The sequence below is a fragment of the Calonectris borealis genome, chromosome 3 (genome assembly GCF_964195595.1).
Source record: "Calonectris borealis chromosome 3, bCalBor7.hap1.2, whole genome shotgun sequence".
Taxonomy (NCBI): domain Eukaryota; kingdom Metazoa; phylum Chordata; class Aves; order Procellariiformes; family Procellariidae; genus Calonectris; species Calonectris borealis.
The window spans coordinates 53554426-53574145 of NC_134314.1; the positions used below are offsets into that span (position 1 = coordinate 53554426).

Consider the following 19720-nt stretch of genomic DNA (forward strand, 5'->3'; position numbering starts at 1 on the left):
AGATGTGTGCTTAGTTGAATCAGAGCTACATCATTATGTACAGCACATAATGAAATTCTTATATAGTTGTAAGACTTTTACCATAATTTATTTCTTTGCTTTGGGAGTAGTATGACCAATTTTATGTTCACGAGTAATCCTGTTATATTACTGAAGTTACAGTAATATATATGAGATGCTAATAAAATTTTAAAACATGTTCATTTTAGCTCAAAATGCCTTCAACGTAACTGAAATAATGTTTTCAGGTTTAAGCACAACATGCCTGAATGACGAAATACATTTAAACAACAGTCAAGCACTGCACACATACTAACTGAATTTTGCTTTTCTTTTTTGAAGTAATGTATGTGGATAGCATATTCCAGCATTGTCAACATACAATAATGCACTGAATTTTTTATTTCTCTGAATGAATTTAAATATACTGTTTTAATTTTTGACCTCAGAGTTCTTGTTACAGAAAAATCCCTCATAATTTATTTATGATAATAAAAGTATTTTTCTCTATTAAATATGTATGAGCCAAAGATTCTCCTACCCTGCAGAAATTTAATTCAAAAGAAACATCTCAGAAAAGTTTGCATTAAATTGCTGTAATTACTACTGCTTGTAACTAATGTTGCCAGCTGAGTAATGACCTATTATTTTAGCTTTAAATGGTTTTGTTACTGTGGCCGTCTTTAACACTGTGCCAACTACTTAATTAAAGTTGCTACTGCAGTAGCAGTAGTCTACCATGAATACCATGGTAATATTAATTGCTTGCAAATAGCAACTGTAAAGATTTTAATGACTTCCATGGTACTTTGTTTATCCAGTTGTTGGGAGGAGATAATGTCAAGGTTTGGGCTTCTGACATAGCCCAAGAAAATGGAGCTCCAAGTAAGATGCATTTGATTATTAGCACTAGTAACCAAAAGTCCCATCCAAAAGTTTTACCTTGCTTGCTACACTCCTGGTTTGAGCAATTAATTTTCTGATTCGCTGAATGCTGGAAGAAATATTGTTTGCTGGTGCCTTCTGTTCTACTCTGCGCAGTTTGTCCAGGAGTTGAGGGAAGACTTCTGTAAGTTTCTTCACTGCAGTTAGAAAAGAAGTGACAGCTTGTTTTTTCCCTCTTTTTAACACTGGTTTTGCACCAGGAAAATTTCTCCTTACCCTCTTATGTTAACTCACCTATATCCTTCTGCTTTAAGAACAAATCCTAACTGTGGTGTGTGAGAGGCAGTGATTTCTGAAAGGGTCGTGATTTATCAGGATCTAGTATTGCAAAATTTTTTGGAGAGAAGTTTGCGCAAAGGAGGCTACTTTTTCATGGGACTCCTAGGTACTACCGTGGTGTTGTACGTCTGTAATACTTTCCTTAAGGAGCTTTGCAAATGTTAATCATGATAAACTTTTCATCTTCCTTTGAGGCAGATAAATGTTAAACCCAATTTTACAGATGTGGCAACTGGAGCAGAATAATTATTTGTTCAGCATCTCACTGGGTATCTGTGGCTGACCTGGGAACTGCATCTAGGAGCTCTTCAAATTGATTTTAGGGGAGATGAATAGGTTGTTTCCCTCAGCTCTCAGCTGTGCATCTCTCCCAAAGGTTATCACCCAGATAGCAGCAATGGCTGCACAGGTGTTGTGTCTGCATGTGGTTCACTGCCCACTCTGCTAACAGAAACACCGCTGCTTTCAGACTGCAGTAACAGGCCTGTAATGTACAACGGTAGAAAGCCTTAGCTGATCGTGCATGTACACCTAAACTGTGCTTACTACCTGCCCCAGCCCTTGCGAGTGGTAGCCTCTTCAGCTTTCCTGCCTACATCTGCCAGGGTCATGAATCAGTCTTGGACCTTTGGTCTTTCACTGCTGTGTCTTCTGGTACCTGTGCAAGTAGGATTGTTATCAAAGGGAAATGCGGGTGCTTTGTTGTGTTCATAGGGAGAGAGGTCCTTTCCCAGAAAGATAAGCAGACAGAAAAATTACTGAGAAAGAAAAATAGCTCCCCCTAATTATAATTGAATTTAATCACATCAGATTCCAATGACATGCTGCCCTTTGAAGGATATTTACACATCACATCATTTTTCATCTTTAATTAGGTGTAAGTACAACTAGCTGAGTACAATGAAATGTGATTTTAGCCACAAGCTACATGCATATAAGAAAGATCCAGTATTCATAGTTAATTTTTAATGACATGGATTCACTATAAAGCTTAAGACCAGATTTGTAGGGTTTGCAGTTATATTTTAGGGGTTGTCAACTTGTGTCCGCCTGCTCTTGTGTCTTCCTCTCATATTTTTATTCTTGTCTGAGAAGATAGCAGAGAGACAGGTAGAGGAGCTAATCTTCAGATATACTGAGACCGTATAGAAGGGAAAGAAGGAAGGAAGAGTAGCCTCCAATCACTTTTCTGTGCTTCCAGTTCTGACTAAAGACTGAAGCAGCTCTCAGCCTCACTCAGAGCAATCCAGAGTATGAGAAGATCCCATAGAGTCCTACAAGTCCTGCTTCTCTTTGGACAGAGTGAAAAGCTATATTTGCCACAGTCTTGCCCTTTCTCTGCTTGGCTCTTTTCACTTGTGTTTTACTTTCCAAGTCCAGTAGTGGGCCATGTAGGCCTTTAGACTCTCCAGTTATTCCCATTAAGTCCTGAAAGACCTTATGTGCTGGGGGTCAGTAATCAGATATTCTATGTAAAGCTTACTGTACAGTAAGGTGCCATTATTTTAGTAAATCCTCAAAGAACTACAATGAATTCTGGGTAACACATTAATTAAAATTTCTACTTAAAAAAAATAACTAGTGTAATAACCAACTTACAGAAAATTTTCTCTGCCGTTTGAAATGAAATTTCCACGTCATTGGAAAAAAGCCCATGTTATTCTTAAAGTAAAAAAATTGCAAGCTCAGAAAGTGATTTAGCAAATTTCAACCACCTTTTCTTTTTTTTTAATAATCAACAACTGAATTGGAATTGTGTCTCATCTGATATCTTGAAAAACTGGCTTTTCATCTGTTTGAAATTTGAGGTATTGAATTTGAAACACAACTGTAATGTGAAAACACAAACCTAACATCTATTACTACTAGTACTATTATAAAATCTCACCATAAATCTCTTCCTCTAGTCCTTTATAATGGCATTCTTCAACACAGAAGAATATTGATTTTTTATTTTAGTCTTTGGGATGAAGGTGAGGGTGAAAAAGGATAACTAGTCTTACCCAGTGATAAAATACAAAAAAGAATACAAGGGAATCTGTCAAGGAGGAAATACCTTGACTATAACCTTTCAGACAGTTTTTCCTTTTGTGTTTTCCTTCCCAAACTGTCCTTCATGTTCTCTGCTGAAGCCCACCAGTTCCCTGCACAATGGTGACATAGGGAGTATTCTCAGAGAACTGCACAGCCAAGACATGCTCTCACCCTTCCAAAAATCAAGTGCAAGCTTTATTCAAAGGCAATCTAGACATGTCAGCTTAGAGGCTTCAGCGGCCATGGTAGTGTTATTGGCATGATGATCAGGTATTTTGGTATTTCAGGCACCTGTCTGAACATTTTTTGTGACTTTCTTTTGGACTTTGATGGACATTCCTCCTGCCAGATCAGCCTCTCCTGGCAACATACACAGCTGCTCTGAGAGCACTCCACCGTGCCCTGGCACGTCTACATCTGTCTTCCCAGGCTGTGAATCACAGTCACATCTGACTGGAGCACTACCCATGCCAGCCTCCTTTGTAGCACTGATCTGTCTTCTCAGGCATTTCCACCTGATCTTTCTGGCAAAAAAATCATCGTGCCTTAAAACAAAAAAATAAATGCTTTCAAACCAAAAATGCCATAGAAGAGCTGCCACCACAAATGTAGTAGGCCACACATTGCTGTAGTTTGCATATTAGCATCTCTCAAACAGTTAGTTTGTGATCAGCAGGCCCTCCAGGCACTCTGATATGATCACAATACTTTCAAGGTGACTCCCTACCTGCACAACTCACTATCACAGAGAAGACATTTTTGCCGGGCACATCACATAGGAGCTGAGCTGTTCTTTACAACTCATGGTGCATGTGCCTTTTTGGGAACATAACCGACTAGGAGAGCTGGGTCATTTAGGTCTATCCACTCTTATGGAGCCTCTCAAATGCTACTGGAAATATTTCTTCCAGTATAACAGCTAGTATGAGCAGATTTTTTAAATCCTGAATGTCTACTGACGTTTTGAGCATGAAGAGCCAAATGCAGTTTGTGTTGCTGCTCTATCTACTAAGCTGGCACTGGTAAATGTTAAATGTAAATCAAGTGTAAAGGTGAATAAAAACAATAACCTTCATGTGTAAGCTATAGCAGACTGTTTCTCTTAGATGTTTTTCCTCATACCATTCCCTCCCTGGATGCCAATCATATCCACATTTACATTATCTTAAATGGGAGTTGGAGCCCATAGCCTGCAGCCTAAACTGAGCTCTGTGGTGATCAAAAACATTTTACAGCAATGCGATACTACTGTTACATTAACTACACCCTTATGGAACTCTAACCCCATAAGCTAGAGTGAGCTCACCCGTTCCCAGAGGGAATGGCTTAGTGTTTCCTTTGGATGAAAAGCTCAGAGAAATGTGAGCTACCTCCAGTTCAGGAGCCAGAAGTCAGGATATTGAATAGTACTGAATTTCTTCTTGTAGAGGGAACCACTTTTATACCAGTTCTTGGGAGCACTCACTTAACCAAAAATATTAGTATGAGGGTCTTATCCATTACTGAATTCTGGAAGTAACATGACCTTTGGGTTTCCCCTGTCTAGAGGGATGAGTGTGGATTTGGGGCAGTAGAAGCAATGTTGGGTTTGGTACTCGTAACACCATTTGCAGTAAAATGATACTCAAGTTGCAAAGCTCCTGACAGAAGGAGAAGGGATTTGGGGCAGTTGATCTGACATTCAGACTTTCTGGAGATAGAGTCAAAAGAGTTATGGACCTTCTCTGAGGCACTTTCAGAGGCAAGACATCACTGAACAGTGCTGCAGGTGATGGTACATATCATCAAACATATGCAGGAAATTTCTTGTTCTGGATTTCCAGCTTTCCTAGCCATGAATAACTTGGGATTAGTGACCCTCCTGAGTAGAGCCAGGAATATATCAAGCAATAAATAGTGGTGCTTGTCAGCAATTTTTTGTTCTGAATATTTTCGCTTCTAAGTTGATTCTTTTCTTTCATAATTGTTCTTTTCCTTCTTTCACCAGTCACTTCATTTCATCTTCACTCTCCCTGTCTCTTTTTCCACTCTTGCCTATCATCTTCATTTCAATTTTGTAGCCTTCCTCAGTTTTTTTTTTTGTCTTTTTATTTACCTTAAATTTTACATAACAAATCTTCCAGTTTTTACTCTACTCTTCCTCCTCTCCCCGATAATAAAAGTGGAATTAATATGATGTTTACAAGCTTTTCCAGCAATCACCTGCTTAAATATTATATTTCCTCCCTAATCCTCTTTGCCCCCTTTGTTTAGACTACAAGCTCATCAAGTCAGGGACCATTTATCCTCCATGTTTGTACTACTGAGGACAAAAGGGCCCTGTTTTCAAATGCTCCCAATGTTTAAAAAAAACCAACTGAATCACCAATCATAATAGCGAGAAGCATTTAAACGAGCTGTGTATTGTTCAGTGTGACCTTGGTACCCTGATAAAACAACTTAAAAGCCCGTAAGATTTCAGCCCTTAAGTGTTTCAGTAAGTAATTTTTGGAAATGCGCAAGTATCCAAAAGTTTTAAAGTACAGTCAAGTCTCTAGACAACTGCTAATTTTGGAAATGTTTTCATGGAGGTAAAATGCTAGAAGATCATATGCAATGAATATGCAATGTAAATGATTCATACAAGATGATGTTGCGATGGTTCCCTGACCTTTTAATGCTAAGGAATGGTAAAATTCAGGTCACCATACCTGCATCCCCAGCTGAATGCACAGCACTGTCATACGCCGCTGAATTGTGCTGGAAGTCTTGCAGGTTCTGAGACCACAACCTCACGTTCTCATCCATGGGGGTCGCAGCCTGCATTACTGTCATGGTAGCACTTACGGCCTCTGCAGTCTTCAGTTTAGCTTGCTCCAAACGCTCTCTGGCCTCCACTACAAAATAAATTGGGGGTGAGGAGAAATGAACTGTTTCAAAGATTCAACGAGCTATAACCAGTACTTAGAAAGTGGTGAGGCTAAGGGGATTTTACCTTCTGCAGAATGGGCACCCAACCTTGCTTGGTTGGTTTTCGCTTTGTTTCCACAGGGAATGTTCAAAACTTCCCATGGTTGGTCTACAGTTCTACTAATTCTTAAAATTTAACAAATTCTCATTTCCATTCTAGATTGTTAGAAATTTTCAATGTCCTTGGATTTTGATGGGTGTTATACAGCCAAGGAAGTTGGAACAGAGGTGAAAAAATACATTGTTTTTCATCAGGTTTTTAAAAGAAAATGCATGTATTTGTTGAACATTTTTAATGAAAGTTATTTTTGAAGGAGAGAAACGCAAGACACTGAAGTGGTTTTGTTTCTTCATACCTGGCATTTTGGGTTTTTTTTTTTTTTTTTGAGTTACCGACTGCTGTATTTGTAAAACCTGTGGCATTTTGCATAGGATAATGTCTTGGCAGTAAAACCCAGCCATGTTTAGTTGAAGTTAATGAAGAAATCTTGACCATGTCAACTTTGAACACTTTCAGATATACTTGCTGGCTGCTCTATGATGTCTCTTTTCTGAAAAACTAAGGTGAGATTTTGTCAGTCATCAAGACTGCCAGTAATTACCTCCCAAATACTCTACTTGCCAGGTGTGAATTAGAATTTGAGTATCAATACAATAAATCCACAGACTTGTAGATTCTCCAAGCCCTGAGAAGATCAAGAGTAACATGGGAGTGGACAATTGTAGTAAGGAGGATCAAGAAGAATGTTAATAATTTCAGATGTCAAAGCATGTAATTTCATTATGAATATGTTAAAGCTGGATGTTTGCTGTCTAGGTCTTGCAGTTTCAAGTCAAATTCCTTTACGCCTCCCTGGGACTGAAATCTTAATACCAACTTCATAGGCCATATGCAAAGATAAAATATGCTCTTAAATGTATGAAGATAAAGCATCATAAAGATGAAGTTCCTCTTACAACCGGGCTCTGCTGATTGCATTTTTGTGATGGCTCTCATCAGTTGGCTTCGCAGAGCATTCATTCTGGCAAGAGTGCCATTAACTTGCTGGCTAGTGTCTGCAATGGTTAAATCGTTACCTGTGGGGAGAAAATAGGAGATATAGTTGAGTGGCATTGAAGTGGCATTTAAAAAGGTAAATTTTGTCCTGTGGAGGTATGTTACTAAGCATTTAATACACCATAGGCAGTATACTGTAGCCTCTTTTAGTATAGGGCATACCAGCACTCTGGACTTCATATAATCTAAAGGAAAAAGTAACCTTGCAGGTCCCAGCCATTATTTGCTTGCCACAGGGCTTCTTAGAAAAATCTGGAGACCTGTGTCTCAGTCAGTGCTCTCTCTCCTTGCTTTACGAGGACTGCTGAGAATAGCTGCAACAAGTATACAGGAAAAATTTTAAAGAACTCAAAAGGTCCTGAAAAATTGAAGGGGTAATTTCTGTAATTTTAAAGCTTTCTTTCATTTTCTGTGAAAAAAGGCCGAAATCCGTTAACATTTATTATTATCCTTCAGTGGTGAAATCCAGCTTTCTGAACACCTAAACTATTGTGAATTGATTTCATCTGAACTACTTGATTGAGTATATTTACCTGTGAACAACTGTTTGCAGGATCACATATTTAAACAGTGGTTGTATCTGAAATGGTCCTTTTGTAAATGAAATAAATTTTCAGCATCTGGCAGGATGACAACACATGAACTACTCAAACTGTGCCTGTGGCCATTTCAAGTACTTTGTGTGGTAACTTCGATCAATACACTATTCTGTTGCAGCAGTAGTTCTGCCTTAGTGATGTGCTTTTGAAATTTATTTTAACGTGCATGCTTATAAACTGACTGGGAAAGTAGAAAGGATGTATATTTACTGTCATCTGCTGTCCGTTGTAGCTCTGTGGCTTGGTTGAGAAGTTCTTCGCTTTTACCTTTATGGTAAATGATCTGAGTATCAATTCCAACTGCAGCCTACAAGTATGTTCCAAAAAAGAAAGTCAGAATAATGCTTACCAAATGTTCCTCTTTATTGTGTTTAATTGTGGACAACATATTACTCATATAAATGTGACTACAAAGTCACTGCAAGTTCATTTGCTTTGTTAACATCTAAGACTGGCAGTTGATTTAGGAAAAAAGTCTGAAAAGCAAAATTTTCTGTAGATTGCAATTAAAGTTTAGAGAAACGTATGCTTTTCGAGACAACAACACTGAATAACAAAGATGCAGAAAGCACAGAAGTCCTCTTAATTTATCAACTCCAGTATGGTCAACCTGATACTCGTGCTACATGTTTGTTAGGCACTGTGACTGTTCATTTTCTACTGTCATCTCAGATGGGTGATGAACACTTGCGCTGCATGGGGAGCTGCCTTGCGGTCCCCAGTAGCGTGCTGGAAACAGAGGGCTGGACTCAAAATTCCACAGCTCCCTGGGGTTCAGGCCCCTGTAATCCAGCCAAATCCTCTTTCTAGGCCACTAATAAATTGCTGTTAAGTAGCATGTATATAGGTTGGAAACTGTATACATACAGAAATACATATCAAATATTTTAGAACAGCAAGGCCAGAGACAAAATTAGCATCCTCATCCCTGCACCGAGTGTGTGAGTGGATATTATTTGCCCCATTTATCTTGACTTTCTATGAGAAACAGTGATGCTTCTGTTAGATGTCTTGACCACCTTTTCTGCCACATGGTGCTGTGTGGAGTAGGAGGACTCAAGCGCTAAATGCCAGCTCAGTTTCCTACAGGGCCAGGGAGTTGTCTGGACTTTCACAGAAATGCCTCAATTTGAGTGACAACACAGAGCAGCATCACCCTGTACTTGGGGACAGAAGAACCTGTTGCATCTTTTTGAATACCGGGAGATTTTAGGCCAGCAGAATAATTAACTACCTAGGATTTAATTCAGGAAATAGTGGATGAAGCAAAATGTGCAGTGAGAAGTTCAATGCTGACAGTTAAGCTAAATCTTGTTTCTTCTGTATACTTAGGTGTCCAAAAGCCCTGAAGCATTGCAAAGTAAAAGCTGATATTATGAAAATTACTTACATCATTGACCCGGTTTGTTGTGTTCAGTGCCAGCAATGCAGCGTTATTAGCTTCTTCAATATAACCGGCAATGTTTTCATACACATTTGAAGCATTTATTGCCCTTTGTACCAACCCATTTGTATCAACACCATACAAATTCCTGTTAAAAAGAGAGTAAAAGGAGGAAGAAACCAAACTGAATCAAAGTAGTTTCAAATGGATTAATTTTCTTAACATTCTGTGAATTCTGACTACATAATCATGCACATAAATATACTTGGTCTAAGTAGTATTTTCCTGACTGTGTACGACCATTTATGTCAGTCTGAAGCAGATGAAAACTATGTGGATAGGAGGTACTTCCCGGTGGTATAACTCTGGGAATTTTGCTCTTAAAGTCTATGTGAGCAGCAACAAGTCACTACTGAGCTTTTATCTTTTTTTAATCTAGAGTGGATATTCCATAAATTAACAGAATAACATCTATCAGTTGTCCTTCTTTAGGGATAAATCCTGGCTGTGAATGGAAAGACCTGTGTGTGCCAGTGATCAGAACAGCTGTATCACTGGGCTGTTTATACTTTCCAAAAGTAGATGGGAAAAGGGGGAGGATCAGTTGAAGAACTGCCCATGATCATGAAACTTTGCAAAAACTTAGATTTCAAAAATACAGGATAGCTTTGCTGGCATGGTAGAGCTTGGTTTGCATATTAGGCAATAACTGGTCTTCAGGGAAGATTCCAAAGAGCAGTTGGTTTAGGACTCAACCTTCAGCTGTTAGCAACTTTGAATAAATATTATTTTTTTCTATTTTTGTGATAAACAGAATTCAGAGTATATGTTAGATATAGACTCTAAATATGTATATATGCATGTGTATATTAACTTTAAAGAGTTTGCACACTGAGGGCTTATTAAGTTTCCAGATTCAGTGTTGTTGCAAGAATTTCCTGCTATATTCCCCCAAGACAAAAGAAGAAACTCTACCAAATAAAAGCCTAACAGGCTTATAAAACAAACCCATAAAAACCAAAATTATTTGAAGACAGGCTAAATTTTTTAAACGATTAAAGTTTCACTGCAGGACAATCTTCTCAACAAATAAAAGAGTCAGCACATTTCCATCTGGATATTTCATAGTTATTTCTGTTTGCTTTCTATTAAATTCCTAATGTGTTGGACTTGGTAGTCGTTTTTAAATTATTTTGGTAAGGGATGAAGGCTAGCCATATGGGGTATTTTCTTTCAAGTGATTCTGCTGCCCCCAGAATCTGCTGATCTCAGACGAAACATACTGTTTGTTTTTTAGGCTGTCTGTAGTTCGTGTGGCATTATAGAACAGAGTTTCATATGTCAGCTTTATACAATTGTATAAAAGAAAACCATCTGTTATTTTTTTCTCTGTTTTAATCTCCTATCTAGGGCATACTAATATTAAGAAACAACTGGTATTTAGATAATATACTTGAAGAGTAGCTTTAAGTTTATCTTCCAAAAGCATATGTCCATGATGTTACTTAAGGTAGAGCTTGGTGAAATATTTTATTTAAGAATTCATTTGCGGGAGTGATTTTTCCATGGGTAGTCCCAATTGCAAATAAAGCCATATTTCAAATCTGTCTAAAAGTGGCTTTTTAGTAAACTGGGGGAAAGTTGATGCATTTAGTATCTTTCAGCAAACTAGGAAGACTTATAGTAATTTTTTGGTGTTAGAGTGGGCCAGTTTCACTGGGACACAACCTACTGAGTATCAGAACTACATCTGTAAATCAGTTCTTGAACAAAAATCCCAAAGCCCGTTTTTTGGCCCATGATGCTAAACATTTTTTAATGTGAATGAACTTACTGACATGAGCTGTTTCTGCAAACCCCATTTAATCTGCCTGGATTATTTTACTTTTCAGTAAGCTACCTTTCCTGTTCTCTTGCTGTGGGAAGAGAAGAACAAGCCAAATTAGAAAGGGGAGAATGACACGCAAGATACATGTTTGTTTATTCTTTGAAACGATTAATAGATTTTGCTTAGCTCAACTTCAGCTGTTCTTTCTGGACCTTGACAAGTCCTTCCATACATGACTTAACAGTGATTTGTTTAGTGCCTATTTACAGACAGCATATCTATTGTAACTGTGTTTCTGCTTGTCTTTTAGTTTATTCAGCTGTTCAATCAGTAGCACTTGTATGAACAAAGTATGCTGAAGTTAAATTTTACCGGTCCAGCTCATCAGCAAGTCTTCTTAGGTTGTGTGCATGATGCATAGCCTTTTCTACAAAATCATCATCAAACAGAGACAGATTGGCTAGTTTTTCTTGCAATTCCTTTTTCGCTCCATCTATTTCTGCGTAGAACCCTGACACATTCTGAACAAAATACGGGGGGAAGGAAAGAAGATGAAAATTGTAAAAAATCTCGTCTGTATTTTGATTCTTATGATTTGTTTTACCTTTTATTATTATAATTTTGTTGTTTTATATTATATTTGTTTGATGTTATATTTTTAACAGATAAAAAAGAGGAAAGATCAAAAAGAGTCTGTCCTGTGAATGTCAGTAAGGCAAGACAAATGCAGGAATATAAAAATCAACCAAAATTCCAGGAATCCCTTAAAAAGATATTAGAGAGAGATGTGTAAAATACCAAAGGAAGACAGTTGAGAAATGTCTTTCTATCCTTTATGTTTGCTCCGGAATGGTACCAATGACAAGTCTTTCAGAGTGAAGTGCTAATAGGTGAAGTAATTAAACCAGATCTTTGCAATTTTTTTTTTTTTTTACCTCTTCTCTGTGAAGGCTGCAGGCCAGAAATTAGTTTTTGGGACTTCGAGATGATATCTCTACGAGTAAACTAAATAGTGCTGGAGTGGGTGGCTTATGCATCATCCCGTTACTGCATGGGCCCTGGCACTGTTTTGGCCCTGGACAGCTGCCATTCTCCCAAACCTGCCTCACTGGGGAATAGCATGGGGCAGCGCCTGTGCCCCGGCGACAATTTGGCAATTGCTGGAAAGGGGCAGAGAGTTCAGCTGTACGGCTGTGAGCTGTGCCACGTTGTGGAAAATGGGCCCTGGCCCCTTTCTGTCTCCTTGCACAGAGCCATCCCTCATGCTAAGACATCTTGGGTTAGTCTAATTTGTGAATCAGTCATCTAAATACCACCTATATGTATGTATAGGCAAGGAGAAGCAGTATCGCTTTGCCTTAGCCATACTTCTTCCTTGTATGAAACACTTGTGGGGAAGACCAAATGGGCCTACATTCACCTTCTCTCCAATACACAAGCTTGCTGATATGTTTGAGGATTATAAATGTGGCCTCAAAATAATGAAAAAAGTATGAAATGGAGAAAGAGAAAAAGGATGAACGAGTGAGGAATGAAAATGCTTATTGCTGATGAGGATGGAAGTAGTATGATGTTGCATACTACTTCCTTCCCTGCGGTGTGAACGTCCCCTATGTGTAAACTTATCCACAGGAGTGGGGAACCCGAAATGATAAACTAGAGCAATTTATTTTGCACAAAACACAGGAGAAAAAAAATCATACTGCTTGATCACCCAGGGATAGTTATAAAGCAAGCTGTCTTCTTTCTGTTTTCTCAAATTACTTTTTCAAAGAAAAATTAATGACTTTTGATATTTGCTTTTGTGTTAAAAAAACAGAAGTGGGCAACTATGATCAAAATGAATGTTTGTGGAGAATTTTCATTTGTCTTAAATTATCTCAAAATTTTAAAACAAAACATGAAAAAAAATCAGCTTTGTTAAATATTTTAGTTAGCAAAATCCCAGTTTTATTTTCTTCATTTTTTCATAGAAAGTCCAAAAACCTAAAATTTCTAAAAATTTCCTACACCACCTTGTCTCATTCAAAACACTAGATACTAGTCTACGGTTCCAGAAAAGGATTTCTATAAGACAATCTGTTTATATATGTTTTACACTCTGACAGTGGCTGGTTTTAACACTAATATCTGGGATCTTTAGCCTTCTTCTGTGCTCATTTGCAGGCACGAGAAAAAGCATTTAGCTTATAGTGCAGTCTTTTACCAGAGCATCTTTTGGCAGCTGCTTGTAATGAAATGATTGAGAACTCTGCAGCAAAATCCTTCATTCAGCTCTGCCTACAGTAAGGTATCCTTATAATATAATTATTTTTCTAAAGCAGTAAAATGTAATTACAGCGCTTTTCATTCAGGAAGATTTATACTTTTTTGGGGGAATATTAATCAATATTTAATTGAAGCAGTATAAAAAAGGAGAGGTTTTTATTTAGTGGTCTAAACACATGACTTAAAAGTCAAAAAAAAAAGGACATATCATTTAAACAAGTCACTGTGGCACCTACCTTTATTACCTCACTTAACTCAGAGTTGACCTTTTGTGGTCCTGCCAAAATAGTTGTGGCACTTAGCAGAATGCTGTTCACTTCATCTATTTGCTCTTTTATTTTCTCATGTTGTTTCTGCATAAAATAAAATAAAATAAAATAAAATAAAATAAAATAAAATAAAATAAAATCAAATCACATCCAGAACTGTCTGTGCATTGTTAAAATACAGTGTTACCATTTTTGTTAAATTTATTAAAGTTAATTCAAAAGATAAAGTGATGAACTAAATAGATTTTAGACAAATTTGAAGTCTTAAGTTTTTCCCAGACATCTCTGGGATGTAACTGCATATTATAATGTGATTCTCTGCATTTTCTTGTCTTTGTGAAACAAATGTTGCATTTTTTTTAAATTTATTAATTTCATTTTATATTACAGCATGAGCAATTATTGGAATGAAGCATTATTCAGTACACTGCCAGCACAGACAAATTAAACGTGGATTTTTCATAGTGGTCTGGAGACTAGTTTTTTTCTGGAGGTTTTTTAAATCTACAGTACAGAGATCTCTTTTCCTTGTCAATAGTGAAGCTAATGTGAACAATTTCTTTTGCATCTGCCTTTATTGTGCCATGTAGTGAGGAATAATGAAGATCCAACTGGTTAAAAACAATGAACAATTGCGACTACACACTTCAGGCTTTGCTTCATAAATGTGAGACGAGCTGCAGCTTGGCACTGTAATTATGAGACAATGGAACACCAGAAGAGGCTTTGTACATAAGGATCCCAAGCTGCTTGTAGAAGAATTCATGAGAACAGCACGCCTGATTTCTCTATTGAATTATTAGACCTTCCACATCAGCATGAACTTCTAGCGCTGCAAATTTCAAGAGCTCAAAACTCAGCCACTGATGCTATGAAACCCAGAGGCTGGCCTGAATTTTCAAGATTGTTCTTCAAATCACAAAATTGCTCCCTAAACCCCTCTCCAGAATCCAAACAATTTCAGCTATTGAAATGAAAACAGTTTGCTTCAAATGGTCCCAAATTGTTCTCTTTGTCATTTTCTTCCTTGATGAAAAAATAAACGAAAAGTTTTAGGTAGGATGTTCTGGTTTTGCATCCCTTAAAGGAAACTAAAGAAAACAGAGAAAGAGTCACAAAACTGCTGGAAGGAGAAAAAATAGTCTTTTTGTATGGCTGATGGATTGGGTGCTTTTCTGGGATAACAGACCTGAAAATTCCATTTCCTCATCAGCCAGATGGGATTTGAACCTAATACCACCACTTACAGGCAAACATGCCCCCCTTCCGTGCTATAGGGGACAGGTCTTCTCTGAGCTCTTCTCTGGAGGGATTACTTTGTCCAAAATACTGAAACTATCAATTGAACAGAGCATAAGGGAAAACTGCTGTAGCCTTATAGCTAGGCTGTTCACTCAGCAAGTAGGAAATCCAGTTTCAAGGTATCTGTTGTGGAGCAGTTAGAGAATAGATTTGTGCTTGAAGATGCAAGGACAATCATCTGCTCTTCCTGAAAAAACAGGGATTCATTTTGTTTAAAAAGGACCAGAGAGAAAGTTTGGACGAGGCAGTATGAATGCACTCACAGCTCAGGGCATGAATGCAGTGCAGAGTCTTTATAAATAATTGTTTTAATAGAATGTAATTACTTTTGAGAGCATGAAGTCCTTCCACATTATAAATCAGTACATAACAGGTGAAACAATCCCACCACAATATTTATAGCAGCCACGCTACATGGAATTTTAAGCTTCTTGGGTTTTGTTGTAATATGTCTTCCTAGTTTAGGTATTAGTATCCATCTCTTCCTTGGCCTGCTGAGACATGCCATGCCAAAACTTGTCATGTATTGTCACTCTATGAATAAATAATAGTACCTTGCACTTCCACAACTTCTTTCTTAGAACTGGAGAGTCAAACTCATCCCACTAAGTGGTCCAAGAAATTCTTTTTTGGTGTGGTGATTCCTGAATCTAAATTGTTTGCAATCTACTATTTTAAGCACCGGCAGAGATGGAGTGTTCACAGGCAACAGTTATGATAAATGTACTGCATAGTACCTCACGCCTTTGAAGATTGACTGTGTTTTCCTTATTTATATCCTCCGTTTGTATAACATAGTGAAACGCCTGGTCTAATGCCTCCTCCAGGTCTGACAGCTTCACATCCTGTTCGCTGAGCTGCTCCAGCACATCAGATACTAGAGATCTGGTGTCATTGTACCTCTCGTGAAACTCTTCAACTTGCTGTAGCACTGGGAGAAAAATCAGAGGCCACTGATTAATCCAAAGCTTTGATTTCTGGCAAAACTTACCTATGCAACAATTTCTGTTGTGTTACTCAGGGGACAGTAAGACACATTTGTTAAAAGCTCACTTGAGAGATCATATACCTAGATTTTAATTTTCCCTCGTCTTTTGAAAAGGAAAGATGCCTCTCATTTTAGTATCTCATTTTAATCCCACTAATTCCCCCTCTCAAGTAGTTTTTGCTAAAAGAGACTAGGTTTGGCTTTCCATGCTCATTTGTTTTTCATTGTCACAGCTAACCAGGCTATTCTGGAGAAGACAGTCCTTATTGTCCTGGGGCTTTGACTCATATTCACCGAGCTGTGAGAATTAGGCTGCCGCTCTTTCCCATGCCAGCAGTTTTTCTCTCCCTGCTGGAGTTTGCTCTCCCCATGGCAGAGCTGGCGGGGGGAAGGGAGACATTCACATGAGCAATTCCAGCCCTGTCACGAACCTTCCTAAACAGCTATCACTGAGGTACTGCAGTGCACAGGCACACACAGACACACAGACACACAGACACACGTATATTTTTCTGCCCATTGTGCCACGGGGGCAGCAAGTGCCAGCAGAGACTTGGGGCAGGCACTTGGAAGCAGCAGCATCTTCCGCACACCAGTCGGTGCTTGCCAAGTGCCTGCTGGTGCTCCCCAGGGGCTCAGCAATACATCCAGAGCTGTCTGGCCCGTGCCAGCTGCACATCGACATGTGGGTGAATGGAAAACAGACTTAAAACTCACACTCCTCTGCTGCGTTTTCCTCCTCATCTGCAAGTTGCCTCTGATTAGTGAAAGGCTTACGGCGTTTGATCTCCTTCAGCATCTCCTCAGCCACACTCAGCTTCTGGGCAATTTCTTCAGGGCTCAGCTCTTGTTGAATTGCATAGTATTTCATCTTGCTGCTGATTTCTGTGGGAAAAAGGAACAGATGGTCAATCCAGCATGGCTACAGAGAAGTAAATACTGTGGACTACTTTTACTTTTGTGAATCTAGATCATGCTGATGGCAAAAGAAAGTTTTAATTATCTCTCAACTCTATAGTAGATAATTATTATGTTTAATCCAGTCTTAAATCTGTAAATATATTACACTTTCTGGCATATGTGAGGGTCTCATCAGAAGAGGATGAGATTAAGCAGGCGTGGGTTGTATGAATTATTTGGCTTGGCAGTTCTTATAGACCGGGATCATAATTTTATTCTTTCTGTGGCTGGAGCTTTCGTCCAGAATCATAGTTTTTAAGTGCTGCTGCAAAAATGTTATGTTTATTAAATAACAACAACAGCAAGGAGACTGAAGTAACCTTTCTTCCATCTGAAGAAGTTTGAGGCACCCTAAAGAGGTAACATATGGCTTCTGGCCTGATACTGCCTAGCTGGTTTGGAGATAGATACTATTTCAAGGTTTTGGTCTCAGTTCAAAAAACACTGTTGGATCCCTGCAGCTGAAATTGAGTTTACCCATTCCCAGTGTAGGCATTACACAGTTTACCCACTTCTCACTCCCTGGCCTCGAATACCAGCACCTCTTTTATGCCCTACGACACGAGTAGCTTTGGCTTGCGTTCATCACTACTTTTGTGGATAACCAGAGGTGGCAAAGCCAGCACTATTGATCTGTAAGATTTTTATAAAAAATAGATGTGTAATCGTGGCACAACTGATTCTTTGGCAGAGTGTCTCTGTATGCAGTTTCTGGCTGGCTGCTCAGCTAATTAGTGAAACTTTAAAGCCTCAGTAACCGATCACCACCAGCAGCTCCATGGATTTCTTTTTCCTTCTCATGCTGGGACATGCATGTGCACGTGTGCGCACGTACACCTTCCCTTCAGTAGAGAGTGGCTTGCCTTCTACAGGTGGCAATGCCCCTGTAGAAGAATAGTTTTGAGCATGGTGGAAATAATTTTCACCCACTTGTCTCCAGCTGCTTTCTGGGTGAACAAGCACTCTTTTTATTCACAGCCATTGATGTGGCTTCTTCTATCATAGCTCAACCCGACTGTGGTATTTGTGCACCAAACTAGATACATGTTTGCCTTCTGTGGTTCCTTTCCTGCCCAAAACCAATTAGTAATATAAAAGGACTATTCCCAGAGGTCAGCCAGTGACTGTTGGTGATATACAATGAAGCTCGTGCTGACACTTTTTCTCAATAACTGTGGAAATAAGATGTGACGGATGGTCAGACAGTCAAAGGTGATCTAGCATCCCAGGTGTAAGAAGGTAGAACAAATGTAACATGCTATAAGCCTGGTCTCAGCCTGCCTCTTCTGTGAGGATATGTTAACTTAGCTATGTTTGTTGAAATAAAGTAATGGTTGAAGGACCCATGGAGTTAAGGATAAGCAAGGATAACAGTTGATATGTAACTGCTCTTCCTTACACAACTTGCCACAGAGCTTGCAGTAATTGCTCGAAGACAAAATTGCTCAGGTCTGTTAATAAAGTATTCCTATTAATTGAAAAAGGACCATTTAACCTCAACTGCCAGTCAGCCTTTCTATTCTAGTGCCATATACAGCTTTCTTTCCTGTTGGCTTTGCCAAGGACTGGGAAAAATCAGTGTGCTCTATGGCAGGATGGAGGCTGTCATGATGCAGGTGTACAGCGGACAGAGATGCTTCTGAGTATGTTCACTTGGGGTTTTATTGCTTTCTGTAGGTACAGAAGAAGAGGCTGCAATTGGTTTAATCTCAGTTTTATATCAGCGTGACCATGATATGTCATAGATATTCCAGATGAAGATAGTAATCTCTGACTAGGAAAACTTTTTTAAGAGCAATTATGTTTGGGAAGGGGTTCACTGTTGTCATTTATCCTTTGATATGTAGTATAGTAACAATTCTTGAAGATGCAGGAGATTTAACAGGCTCTAAATAAAAAAAAATCTTCATCTGGAAAGGTGTAAAATACATGCATTTACAGTCAGAACAGAAGTTATGTTTTGAAATTTATGCTAGTTCTGGAGATGCTTTTATTGCTCTAGCATGTTGGCCAAAGATGAACTTAATAAGTTTTGTCTGAATCCCTTCACATCATATGGACAGATGAGCAGGACACTGAGTTTGTCCCAACATTTTAACATAAAAAGCTCTAGGTTTCACTCTTTCCTAGTTTTGGGAGATCATCATCATCATGTTTACCTCTCCTACTTTGAATCAGCATCACTATATCCATTTCTTACGGTCTGCACCAGCCACACAGTTTACAGTTCTGCCTTTCACTTTTACTAAAGGCCATGCCTTCTTTGTGGAAAAGAGGAAATGAAAATGCAGTTTTCTGATTCTTCTTCTGTATTTCACAAAAAAAAGAACAAGAGGACAACACCTAGTCTGTAATGCTCTGTAGATATGTCTGGACCCAAACTCAATTGGAAATTCTGGTCAGATTAAGCAATAAGCAGCTTGAGGAGAAAATCACCACCACTTCCCATGCTGAGCTTGGGGAAGCAGCAAGTTCACCGAATTATTTACTCTTCAGCTTCCTTTTCTTTTTAGAAGCATCTACATGAAGTTGTATGAACCAGCACAATCCCACTCAGCAACAGTTTGCTAAAAGGCAAAAACTGGATTTAAAGTAACACTCACCAGTGGGATCATCAGAGTTAGTCAGACCTAACTGACTGCCAGGCTTCAAAAGGGAAAGCATAATTTTAAAAAATCTGTCTAGCTATTCATATGGCTTCCATTACTTATCAGCAGGATGAGAAAAGTGCACTTGTATGAATCTGCTGACAAGTAAGACATGGAGCACTCTCATCTCCCATCCTATGCTTGTGTTTGTGGCTTCATCCAGCCCCACTCTGATACTGACTTCTTTTTTTACCACAATTATATATAAAT

At 38.6% G+C, this 19720-nt stretch overlaps 1 protein-coding gene across 2 annotated transcripts in view; it reads right to left on the reverse strand.

Moving 5' to 3' along the window:
* Positions 1-19720, reverse strand: part of LAMA4 (laminin subunit alpha 4) — a 103419-nt gene that overhangs the window by 28945 nt on the left and 54754 nt on the right. The window contains exons 10-18 of one of the 2 annotated variants that reach the window (XM_075145694.1): positions 16620-16787; positions 15652-15845; positions 13580-13696; positions 11448-11596; positions 9254-9395; positions 8074-8170; positions 7168-7284; positions 5949-6134; positions 943-1082 (exon numbers count right to left, since the gene is read on the reverse strand). In XM_075145694.1, the coding sequence (XP_075001795.1) occupies positions 943-1082; positions 5949-6134; positions 7168-7284; positions 8074-8170; positions 9254-9395; positions 11448-11596; positions 13580-13696; positions 15652-15845; positions 16620-16787 (1310 nt within the window). Of the gene's footprint in view, positions 1-942; positions 1083-5948; positions 6135-7164; positions 7285-8073; positions 8171-9253; positions 9396-11447; positions 11597-13579; positions 13697-15651; positions 15846-16619; positions 16788-19720 lie in introns of both variants that reach the window. The other variant, XM_075145693.1, reaches the window with a different exon arrangement.